The following is a 12,725-nucleotide window of genomic DNA, read 5'->3' on the forward strand; positions in this document are numbered from 1 at the left end:
TTAATTATTTCCTGCTTTATTTTCTGTTCAAAACATGTGAACTAGAAATTTATGTGGTTAGGACTTGTTCAAAATCAACTTACGGGATAGAGATCATGTTTGGGTAAGAATAATAAGCATGTGGGGTATGACTTTTTATTTTCATTATTATTTTTTTCTATTATCCTTATCTTACTAACATTCTTCCTTTAATTTTTATTTTATTTTACTTTATTTTTTATCATTTACATCATACAAAAGAGGTGTTGATCCATAAAATCATGTTCGTTAAATGTAAATAGTTTGCATTAATGGACAAAGGAGTTGTAATACAAGAGGTAAAAAATACAGAGGTCCGACTATGGTCAGAAAAGACTCAGAAGGAAAAGGGAGATACTCTACAAGGCAATTATCTGTCATGTTCAATCAAGAAGACGTGGTGCCCACAATCGATGAGTATACCACTCTGTTGTATTGTGAGTAACTCAGAATGGATCGAGATTTACACCAAGCACATCAAAAGTCCACTTTTCGAAAATGGTTTGGCAAAGGTTGCAGGGGTAAGACGAGAAAAAGGTTACTGACCTGAAAAGTCCCTTCAAAGACAACAAGAACAAGATGGCAAAGCGATAGCTGAAATTGGAGGCCATTATTGACGAATTTAAGAAACAAGCGAATGAACTTCAGATAGTCCCTTTGATGGAGGATTCCAATGGCATTTTCATTAGGAACATGCACAACAAAGGATGAAATATAGAGATACAATCATTCGAGACTCCATGAAACAAGTGCAAAAATCAGCTTGTCACTTGCACGGTTTAGCCAGAGAAGCTAGAGTGGTTCGATAGGGTATTCAACCGGTGACAGACAAAGGTAAAAGACTAGTCAACCTGTTAGAAGTCATTTGGGGCCTAGAGGATTTAGTCAGAATATACCTTTGATATTTTTGTCTCTTAAAAGATAAAACACTTTTGTCCCAATAAAGATTATTTATAATAACATACATATTTTCGGATCAATGCCTCAAACATTTCATGAATTTTTACATTTTGCATCTACATTTCATTTTTAAGCAATTCATTAATATGAAATTTCTTCATAGAGGACTCGATGAAGTGGTCTTAACCATATGACTCCATATGGAAGCAAAATTTTAACAATTAAAAGGAAAAACTGAAATCAGTACAGTGGGAGCCTGATCAGCTGATTGTAAGACTAAGCCTGAAAGATGATCTGAGAAAAGAGTCTCCATATCATAAGACTACGATGTTGAAGCTGTGTGCAGTTACCACATAGAAAGCTCCAGACATTCCTCTGAGAATTGTAAGGCACTGAAGCGCGAAATCCAAAACCTGATGGATTAAGGGGCATGGACAATCGAAGAAGGGGGCATTGCAGCTACCATTTACAATTAGAGCATTGTTTTGTTTGAACACGTCTTGGATCTTTCATGTTTGCTTAATCTTTTAAACGATTGAATTTATGCTACCTTCTAAGGTGGAATAATTGAACGAGTTTTAATCTTTAGTTCTTTGAATATCGAATAAATTAAAGATTCTTTTAATTCTTCAAGAATCATGGATTTTACACATATGACAAGATTAGACCTTTTTTATCCTGTCTAAAACCCCAAAATAAAATACCTTGATTCTTTACCCCAAAATAACTCATGATCATTACCAAAAGACCAGATTTTGACATTACCACCCTTTAAAAATTTTGAACATTGCTTTTATATTTTAGATACATAAAAAGTCATACCCATACCTTTATTTGAGTCAATAAAGTCACACCATTGTCTTTTCAGACTCAAAATTGACATTTTTACACCATTAAAACCCACGACAATGAGTTGTTCATTCGAACATGAACATTCTTCTAAGACACAACTTGGGGCATCTCGTAGGGAGCCTGAACATTGAGCCATGTTGAGAGCAAGAAACAGAAAGAAGAATTAATTCGAAATAACTCTATCATACATTAATTACACTATTTTCATGTAATCCTGAAAATCTATCCCCCTGGGGATACCTCTTATGTGACGACTTCCATGTATAAAATGATGAACGACTTTATTTCTTTATCCCTTCACAACAGGAGAAAATATATATCCCTTGTGTCCCCTTTTGAGCCTATAGTATTTTTCTTCTTATTCAACCCTAACCAAGGATCACCCTCCACACTGGGGGGCAAGGTGGAAAATCTGCTCACATGAGTGAAGACATCAATCCAAGGAGATACCAAAAGGTGAGCCAAATGCCAAGTGCGAAGATCCAATCAAGAACAAAAAGAGAAGAAGAAAAAAGAGAAAAACAAAGTAAAATCAAAATGAAAATAAAAAAGAAGAAAAAAAAAATAAAGGAAAAATAAAGAAAAAAGAAAACAAGACGCATATGCAAAGATTCTCTCGATTCAAATGTCGCATCGAGATTCAAATTATGAGATTGATCAAGCACAATCATTCCAGAATTACCTCACTCGAAGTTCATGTAGCATCCAGAGAAAATCAAGAGATATGAGCATATTCAAATTGAGCAAGACAGGATTGAAGGCATCATAATGAATTGATCATTGGTTTATACCCTGAAACACTTGTTTGAGCCTATTTATCCTTTTCTTCATACCATGAACCATGGCCTACGTTACGTGCCTTAAAAGTCCCTTCTAATTATACTGGATTTATAAACAGAAGAGACTATCTCCGGATTTCATCCCGTCACTCGAAGTTCATGTAGCATCCAGAGAAAATCAAGAGAAAGACATATGAGCATATTCAAATTGAGCAAGACAGGATTGAAGGCATCATAATGAATTGATCATTGGTTTAATACCCTGAAACACTTGTTTGAGCCTATTTATCCTTTTCTTTCATAACCATGAACCATGGCCTACGTTACGTGCCTTAAAAGTCCCTTCTAATTATACATGGATTTATAAACAGAAGAGACTATCTCCGGATTTCATCCCGCCCATCAGGATTAATCTTTATTTTTAAAAAAGTTTCTAAAATCTTTAATGCATGATAGAGAAAAAAGGGGTTCAAGACGTAGATTCTGATTACACCTTGAAACCAAATGAGGATTCGAGTTGAAAACTGAGAAAGGCAGCTCAAATATACAAATTCCTTGATAAGGCATCGCGCAGTCTGAGTGTGACCATGAAAGCTAGGAGTCAGAGAACACTTCCAGTAAAGGAGCATGCGAGCTACCCCATGAAACCATTGAGAATAAAATAAACAAAAATGCCAAACCGTTGACCAAATATAATAACCTGAGACTTTTTTTCCTTGTTTAACCATTTCCCAAAGATAGCTTTGATCTTGACATTTGTCAAATAACTATAATTTATTGAAGGATTAACAATCTAATTAATTCTTTGATATCCAATGAACTCTAATTTATGATTCATCTCAATTGTAAAACCGTGAAAGGGGCAATATTTTTAAAACTTTTGATTAAACATTTTTCAAAACTCTTTTGATTGATATTTTCAGAACTTTGAAAATAAAAGAGAAAGAAAAACATTTTTTTTCAAGCAAGACAATCTCTCTAGAGTGGATCTTGGTAAATGACATGTGGCTCTCAGACACAAAACTCATGCTTAGAATCAATGTTAAAGCAAGAAATGAGGAACAATGGGGGGATCTTTGAAGATTCAATATCGAATGTTGGGGCATATTTGGGGATTCAATATCCTGATGTGAATTATTAGATCTTCTTAAGGCCTTTCCTCCACATACAGGAACAAAAAGACAAAGAATGAGGCTCCATCCAAGAGATAAAAAATGAATTAATTCATGTTGCATGCATCTTAGACATCACATTTGTCATTTTTAGCATACATAATGTTTTACAACTTTTAGAGTCAAGTGTCAACTTCAAGACGAAAGATACTCGATTCAAAAGAAAATTCAAAAGTTGAGGGTGGTTGCTCGACTTCACAGCGAAAGGGCGACTGTCTGCTGACAAAAAAACTTTTTGAGTCTCGTTCAGAGTCAATTTCAACTTCACATCAAAGGATATTGAACTCGAAGCGACACAATTTGTTTGAAATTGAATTTCAACTCCACGACGGAGGACATCCAACTCAAAACCAACTTTCTCAAGATTGGATCTCAACTTCACGACAGAGGATATCCGATTCAAGGCTCAACTTCATGACGAAGGGGCCATCCACGATTTCAACTCCATGAAGGAGGATATCAAGCCCACAAATCCATGATTTCAACTTCACGATGAAGGATATCGTGCCCATCTACACAAGATTGGATTTCAACTTCACGACGAAGGATATCCAATTCAAAGCTCAACTTCACGGCGAAAGGGCTTCCCAGTTTTAGTTAGAGCCAATTTCAACTTCACGATGAAGGATATTGGACTCAAAACAATACAAGCTTGGATTTTAACTTCACGACGAAGGATATCCAAGTCAAGGCTCAACTTCACAACGAATGGGCCATCCACAATTTCAACTTCACGAAGAAGGATATTGTGCCCGATGAAGTGATTTAGCGTCACAACAAACATGCCATCCACATATTTGACTTCCTTAAGTCAATGTTTAGAGCTTCTGAAATGATTTCTTTAACATGCAGGAACAAGCAGATTATCGATAGCATTTGAGATTGTTTCTCTCGAAACAAGATGGCGTCTCGCTTGAGACTAATTTACTCAAAACAAAGTTTTGTCTCTCTTGAGACAGTTTCTCTTGAAACAAATTTTGTCTCTCTTGAGACAGTTTCCCTTGAAACAAATTTTGTCTCTCTTGAGATAGTTTCCCATGAAACAAAACCTTTGAATATGTTTTCCTTGAAACAAATTTCGTCTCCCTTGAGACAGTTTCTTTTGGAACTAAGTTTTATCTCTCTTGAGACAGTTTCTCTTGAAACAAATTTTATCTCTCTTGAGACAGTTTCCCTTGAAACAAAGTTGTCTCTCTTAAGACAGTTTCTCTTGAAACACCAATCTTTGAATATGTTTCTCTTGAAACAAAATTTTGCCTCCCTGGAGACAGTTTCTCTTGAAACACAAAAAACCTTTGAAATTGTTTCTCTTGAAACAAAAAAAAACCTTTGCAAATGTTTCTCTTGAAACACAAAGACCTTCGAGTTCGATTACACTCAGCTCAAAGGCACATCATTTGCAGCATAACTCAAGGCTAGAAGGGTTATCTACCAACAAAAGACCTTCGAGTTCGATTACACTTAGCTCAAAGGCACATTATTTACAACATAGCTCAAGGCAAGAAGTGTTATCTGTCAAAAAAATTATCGAGTTCGATTCCATTCAGCTCGATGACACATCAATCACAATACTTTCCGGTGGTAGCCGAGGTTTTCAAGTCAAGAAGATGACCTGGGTTAGCCGAGCCTTAGTGATAAGAAACCACTTTCCGGCAGCAAAACTTAAGTCGAGAAAAGTTATATGTCAACAAAGATTTTTGAGTTCGATTTCAAGAGACTATCGACCACATGGTGTAGTCAAGGAACTATTTTCCAGTCAAATTCTTTAACCAAGGTCTTTAAACTAAGAAGAAGACTGAAGTTGATTACAATTTGGAAACAAGAAGCCACTTTACGATTTCGAAGGATATCGTACCCAAAAGACTGATCCAATTTCACGACGAATGAGTTATTTGTGACACAGTAATGAAAACCTTGTTTCATTCAGGTCAAATTTTCAGCTTCACAACAAAGTATATTGGACTAGAATACAATCCAAGAACTACTTCCCAATGCTTTGAGCTCAATTTCAACTTCACGACGAATGATATCTTGCTCAAAATTTTCCACTTCAACTCAACCTCATGGCAAGAGAGTCATTCAGACCGAATTGACAAACAAAATATAGCCTCGGATTTAAACTCTATGACAGAGGATATTCGATATGATGGGAATCAATTCCCATAACAGATTACGTTAAACTTAATGAGACATTCATGGCAGACGAAATTTGTGTCTTTTAATCTTTGCCCTATTTTTGTTACACAAAAATGTGCAAAGAGAGGCAGCTGTAGACACGTAATTTTGTCATACCCGAATGAGAACCAAACCGGTCCAAAACCCAGATCCGACCCGGTAGTATTAGGGTTTTTAAACCCGAAATCCAACAACTGCCAATAACTTTCATATCTCCTCTGTTCCAACGCCGTTCAAGCTGCATACCGCCACCATCCCCGGAAATCTCTGTGCCTAATCAACAACAATATAACTTATTCAACCCAACCCCAAAAAATCCAGGGATAATCCCATTATCCATAACCACAAACAACCACCATCTAAAAATCGAGGCATTTAAAGCATATAAAAGGGGAGAACGGAAAAGAAAATGGGAGGGGGGCAAAGTTTCCAGCAGAGAGAAGAGAAAAAAAAGAGGGTTATCTACTGAAATGGCGGAGGTAAGAGGAGCTTTGCTTAAGCACCTGAGGGTGAACGCAACGTCCTTGTCCCTGCTTCGTAACCCAAATCCTACCCGTAACGGCCTCTTTACCCTTACCGTCAACATCATACGACGCGGTTTCTCCGATGAGGTCATGGGCTCCTTCCTTGACAAATTTGAGGTCACCAATCATGTCCTCTACGTCGTAAAAAACTTTCAGAAAGTTGATCCTTCCAAGGTTAGCCCATTTGCCCATTTTCAAAAGGATCTTGGGTTAGATAGTTTCGACATTGTGGAGGTTGTGATGGCCCTAGAAGAAGATTTTGGGTTTGAAATACTTGATAACAAGGCAGACAAGATCAGTTCAATCAATCATGATATTGAGTTCATTGCTTCTCACCCTCAGGCAAAGTAGAGGTGAAATTGTGGAATTATACTCTTCCTCTTTATTTTCATTTTGATCTCACGAGACTTGAAACTGCATTGGGTAATTCCTTAATCTCCCCTCACAAACAAATGCCAGTAGTGCCCTTTGATACCGAGTTCTTGTATTGAGAGGATTGTTTTTTTATATTTATTGCTTCAATGCTGCTGTTCCAATTCATAAAATGTTTAAGCTTTTTATTGAGAAGCTATGTATGGTTGTGATTTAAGCTTTTTTTGCTTTGCTTTACTTCATTTCCATCAAAAGTTCATGATAAGAATTTGATATCTGAAAATGAAAAGAAAAAACAAAAAGCCAAGTGAATTCACGTGAAAATCAAGGGTTTTTTTTAGTTTCATAGAATTTGTGGGTTAATTAGGACACAAGTCATGTAAGAGTTCCTCATTTGTAGCGCTAGAGTTATATTTTTATTTCTTTCAATTTGGTCATTGTATAATCGTAAGTTGGATGTTTTATGATTTTCATTTAATTCAATTCAGTTTCAATTTCAAAAAAAATGTTAATACCTGTTTGAACCCTTAAATTCCCGATTTTATTATTTTAGTTCTTTAAATATTTGTTTTTCATATTTCAGTACCTTAATTTTTTTTAAATCATTATTATTTCTTTTTAGTTCATATTGTTTTTATTTTAGTACTTTTTTTTAATTTTTTTCTTGACCTTTGATTTATTTAATATTTTTTTATTTTGTTTTATATCATTTTTTCTTTGATTTCTTTTTATTTCTTTTTCTATTTTTTCTTTTGATTTTATTGTTATTTTTTATTTATTTTATTATTTTTATTTTATTTTTATGTTTTTCTTTGATTTATTTAAGAGAAATTCTTACCAATCGGAGGGACGTAATTTGAATCAAATTTTAAAATTTTAATTTTTGCACTTAAGGACACCCGACAAATTAATTGGTACCGAAAGGGTAGTACAAGAGTGCTAATCCTTCATTGACTGTAACCGACTCCCGAATCTGACACATTTCTGGTAAAACTTGGATCAAGTAAGATGGTGTCCGATCCACCTAAATATTTTTTAAAGTGATCGGTGGCTGTTGAGTTAATTGATTGACGGAATTGGCCAAGAGGGGGGTGAATTGACAATTAAAAATTTGGTGGAAGCTTTTGCAGAAAATTGAAAGAAATTGCACAGCGATTTAGAGTGGTTCGACTTTATCAACCAAAGTCTACGTCCACTACCTTAGCTATCCATTTGTTCTTCTTTTGAGGCCAAAGAGATAACCTTACAACTCTCCCTCAAGAATATCCCAATTCTGAGAACACTCTTTTCTCAAAGAGAAATACAAATTTGCAAACTTACAAGAAAAACCTCACAAGGCAAATATGTTTGCACAATTCTAGAACAAAGAAAGAACACTCAAGAATAAATACAATTTAGCACAATAAGTGTTTTTGAAAGAAAAATGAATATTGAATGAAAAATAGGCTTGAAATGCTCAAACTTGAGGTTTGATGCTTTCTCTTTGATTCTCTCTTGATTCTAATTGCTTGATGTTTCTTGTTATTGATCAATGGCTTCTAGCTTGCTTAAATACACCTATAGCCGTTTTAGTGTGAAAACAATTAATAAAACAGTTTGGAGCGTGGGGGGAATCGGCACCCCCTATGGGGAATCGGTTCCCTAAGTGTAAATTTCAAATATTTCGACCGTTATACAAGGGGGAATCGGTACCCCCTGGGGGGAATCGGTTCCCTCCGAGCATACTGGAATTCTCGGAGCCAAACCATTCAGGGGGGAATCGGTACCCCCTTAGGGGGGAATCGGTTCCCTCTGAGCAATCTGGAATTTTTGGCTTTGAAATGGTTTGAAATACTTTGTAAAATTATTTTAAAATTGTTTTAAGATTAAAACTTAATTTTACACTTTGAGTAAGGATTAAAAATGATCTTTGAAAGATTTTGAGTAATGTTTTGATATTCGAATAATTCTATCGAATATACTTAGAAAATCATTTGGAAAATCTTAAATTCATTTAACTTAATTTGTTATATCGAAATATCAAATGTTTTACAATCTCCCCCTTTTTGATATAACAAAACATTTTAGTAATTTTAAGATTTTGAAATCAAGTTTTGAAATTACTCCCCCTTACTTTAACACTTCTCCCATTTATCATTTAACACACTTCTCCCTTTTTTTTTAAATCAAAAAGACATTTTAAAGAATTTAAACAAGGTTTTGAAATCATTTAGCCAATTGATTATATATAATATAAGCTGCTAAGATCACAAGCAAGAGAAACGTTAGCCATTAGTTTCATAATCAATATTCATAATTAATGTGAAATGGCAAAATTGGTCATATATCTAATCATGAAGTAAATGATGCAATCATGAATAAATTTAATCACACCAAATAGATAATTTCTAACCATTCATAAATCCAAACAAATTCAAAGTCAATCAATCCACAAATTCAAACATTCCAAAATATTCAAAATGTTAAAACAACAAGTTTGGAGTTCAAAGCAAACCATTGAATCACATATCCGGATCAGGAGGAGGAATATGAGCTCACATAGCGGCCATTTCGTTAGTGAGGTCATTAATACGTACGTTGGTTGCTTCATTATTTGCACGTATTTCTCGAAGAATTTCTAATTGTTGAGCTCTCATTGTGGATAAATGGGACTATATAGAAGTAAAGCGCGAATCCATAGTAGCGTATCAAAAATCGAATGTCTCCATAAAGGATTGGAAATATGGAGGCATTGGATGCGTTTGTTGTGCTTGCTCTTCGGGCTGCTCCTCGGGCTGCTCAGGCTCATCTTCGGCTTCATCGATGTCTCGCATTAATTGCTCAAGCTCGAGATCTTCGTCAGCTTCGGGTGGAGCTTGTGAAGAACTAGCTCCAGGAGAATTTGCAGAAGATCGAAACCATTCACCGCTTTCCTTATCCTTAATCCATCCTGATCTCGTTAAGGAAAGAAGGTTAATTTGTTTCTTAAGGAGAAAAACGTCATCTAGACCGAATCTAAGCCCAGCTTTGGAAAACATATTACTCAAAATGCAACCGTAAACAAGAGATGAACAGAGTTTTTTGTTAGGAACAAGATTTACGGTTTCAACAATTTCAGCAAAAATAATCTGAGGTAGGTTGATTTTAATATTGTTTTCGAAACAATGTAACCACCAAAATCTAAGGCTATAAGAGTAAAATAACGACCTCCGGATGGTCGAAACCACCAAGAAATCATTAGATGAAGAAAATGTTCATGAAGGTCTAGGACACTTGCACTATCCCTTCTTTTATAACGAGATCCTAAAACTTGTTTTTCATTTGAAATACCATCATTATCTAATCCGAATGTATTGGCTATGTAAGCCGAGTCAATATATAAGAATTGTCCTAGAAGGTAGGAACGAATTCCTATGGTTTCGGTTTCAGTTTGGTTTTTAACACAAACGACATTAGAATAGAAAATACGAACAAGTTGATGGTAAACGATGGGTTCAAGGTCAAAGAGTTTATCAAATTTCCACTCTTGTAAAAGAGGAAGATATTTAAAATTGATAGCTAACATAGCTTGACGAGAAGGAATACGTTCTTCCCGGATTTTGTAAGAGTCAAAATATTGATAATACCAAAAACGATGATTTCTAGGACCAGGATGATTGAAACACGAATTTTGGATGGTTAAGTTAGGATCAATGGGATTAGGATTAGAAACTGGAATAGGAGGAGGATTTGGAGGTGGATTTGGTTGACGGTGTGAACGACTAGATGATGACCTAGTACGTTTAGGATTGGACATGGTTTAGGAAATCGGAATAGAATTGATAACCTGCAATTTAGTAAACACATGTATGCAATTCAATCAATCCCAAAACTCAATTGAGTCCTCAATATTTCAAGGTTCTCTAAATCAATCCTAATGGGCAAAGTTTTTGGAAAACTTTTGAAAAATATGGTTTTGAGAAACAATATATATATAGTTTTCATAATAACAACATAATTTAATCAAAACACAATAATTTGAAAATTAATTTTTTTATTTCTAAAATTTAGAAAATTTTGAAAAAATCTTGTGTTTTTGATGAAATTAGTTGTAATATCTAGTTTCTAATCACTAAATAATCAATGCCCGATCAAAAATTCAACCTAGAACTAATTAAAACTAGTTCTATGTTCATAAATTGATAAAAAGAAGTTTTGGAAAAATACCTTGAATGATTTTGGATTTGAGTGAGATTAGATGAAGTTTGCACGTTTTTGATGATTCCAACAGGTTTAGAGGATGATATTTGAAGTGAATTCCGATTAAAAACGTTGATTTGAGGCAAGAATGGAGATTTGAGAGAGTAGAGGGAAGAAACGGCGTGAAGGAATAAGAGAGGTTTGAGCAAATATTGGGTTATACCCGTGTTAAAACCAGAACCCTAGGGGGTATCGATTCCCCTATGGGGGGAATCGGTTCCCTCAAGGGGGGATCGATTCCCTCTGCACCAAAATGCTAAAATCCGATTTTAAACATCCAAAATGCTAAATTAATTTCCTCTAGTGGTATTGGCAACTCATATATTGAAAATTAATCATGTTCAACAATTCAATTAATCTTAAAAGATATTTGAATAAAATTAATTTTTCGTCAAGAATCATAAACCCCCTAACTAATAGCATGAATGCAATCAAAAATTACTATTATAAGCATTTTTCATTTTATTATTAAAAGTGCTAAAAATTATTAAAACACTCAGTGAAGATAGATTGGTCAAACTAATTCTCTCCTAAGTGTCCAAAATCGTTCCTTGTCTAAAGGTTTGTAAAGATATCCGCTAATTGGTGCAAGTATCAACAAATTCTAGAACAACATATTCCTTAGTGACATGGTCTCTAATGAAGTGATGTCTTATTTCAATGTGCTTAGTTCTAGAGTGTTGGATGGGATTTTTAGTGAGACAAATAGCACTAGTATTGTCACACTTGATAGGAATGGTACCTACTTCAATTACATAATCAAAAAGTTGTTGTTTCATCCATAAAACTTGTGCACAACAACTACCAGCTGAAATGTATCGGCTTCAGTGGTAGATAATGCAACACAATTTTGTTTCTTTTAAAACCAAGAAATTAGCATATTTCCAAGGAATTGGAAAGTACCGGAGGTGCTTTTTCTATCTAATTTGCATCCTCCATAATCCGCATCAGAAAAAGCATGCAAGCTAAAGCTAGAGTCTCTAGGATACCAAAGTCCTAAACTAGGAGTGTCTTTAAGGTATCTAAAGATTCTCTTAACAGCTAGTAAATGTGATTCTTTAGGACATGATTGAAATCTAGCACATAAGCAAACACTAAACATAATATCCGATCTACTTACAGTTAGATAAAGTAGAGATCCAATCATTGACCTATATAATTTAACATCTACACATTTACCTCCTTCATCTAAATCAAGCTTTGTTGAAGAGCTCATTGGAGTGTCATGAGGTTTCCCATTTTCCAGTCCAAACTTCTTGAGCATCTTTGACGTACTTAGCTTGATTGATGAAGAGCCATCTTTTCTTTGCTGATTTGGAGTCCCAAGAAAATGAGAGCTCCCCCATCATGCTCATCTCAACTCACTTTGCATTAGCTTAGAAAATTCTTGGCAAAGAACATCATTAGTAGAACCAATATTATATCAACATAAATTTGAAACTACTAATAATCTTTACCATTATGCTTCAAAAACAATGTAGTGTCAACCTTCCCTTTTGAAAACCTTTTTCAATTAAAATTTTGACAATATTTCATACCAAGCTCTAGGAGCTTGCTTTAAAACCATAAAGAGCTTTTGTCAATTTTAAAACATGATCCGAAAATTTGAATCTTCAAAACCTGGAGGTTGTTCACCTACACTTCTTCTTTTATAAAACCATTTAAAAATGCACTTTTAACATCCGTTTGATATAATTTTAAAACCATTTAAAAAT

At 34.7% G+C, this 12,725-nt stretch overlaps 1 protein-coding gene across 1 annotated transcript; it reads left to right on the forward strand.

The window, feature by feature from the left end:
* Positions 1-6,330: 6,330 nt before the first annotated feature.
* LOC120188066 (acyl carrier protein 2, mitochondrial-like) lies at positions 6,331-6,771 on the forward strand. The gene has a single exon (XM_039191602.1). The coding sequence runs from the start codon at positions 6,367-6,369 to the stop codon at positions 6,769-6,771; it is 405 nt and encodes a 134-aa protein (XP_039047533.1). The 5' UTR covers positions 6,331-6,366.
* Positions 6,772-12,725: the final 5,954 nt, after the last annotated feature.

The sequence above is a fragment of the Hibiscus syriacus genome, unplaced genomic scaffold, assembly GCF_006381635.1.
Source record: "Hibiscus syriacus cultivar Baekdansim isolate YM2019G1 unplaced genomic scaffold, ASM638163v2 tig00116937_pilon, whole genome shotgun sequence".
Taxonomy (NCBI): Eukaryota; Viridiplantae; Streptophyta; class Magnoliopsida; order Malvales; family Malvaceae; genus Hibiscus; species Hibiscus syriacus.

What these genes read in the sequence shown, in the direction of transcription:
- LOC120188066 (XM_039191602.1), top strand. Translation starts at nt 6,367, where the DNA reads ATGGCGGAGGTAAGAGGAGCTTTGCTTAAGCACCTGAGGGTGAACGCA.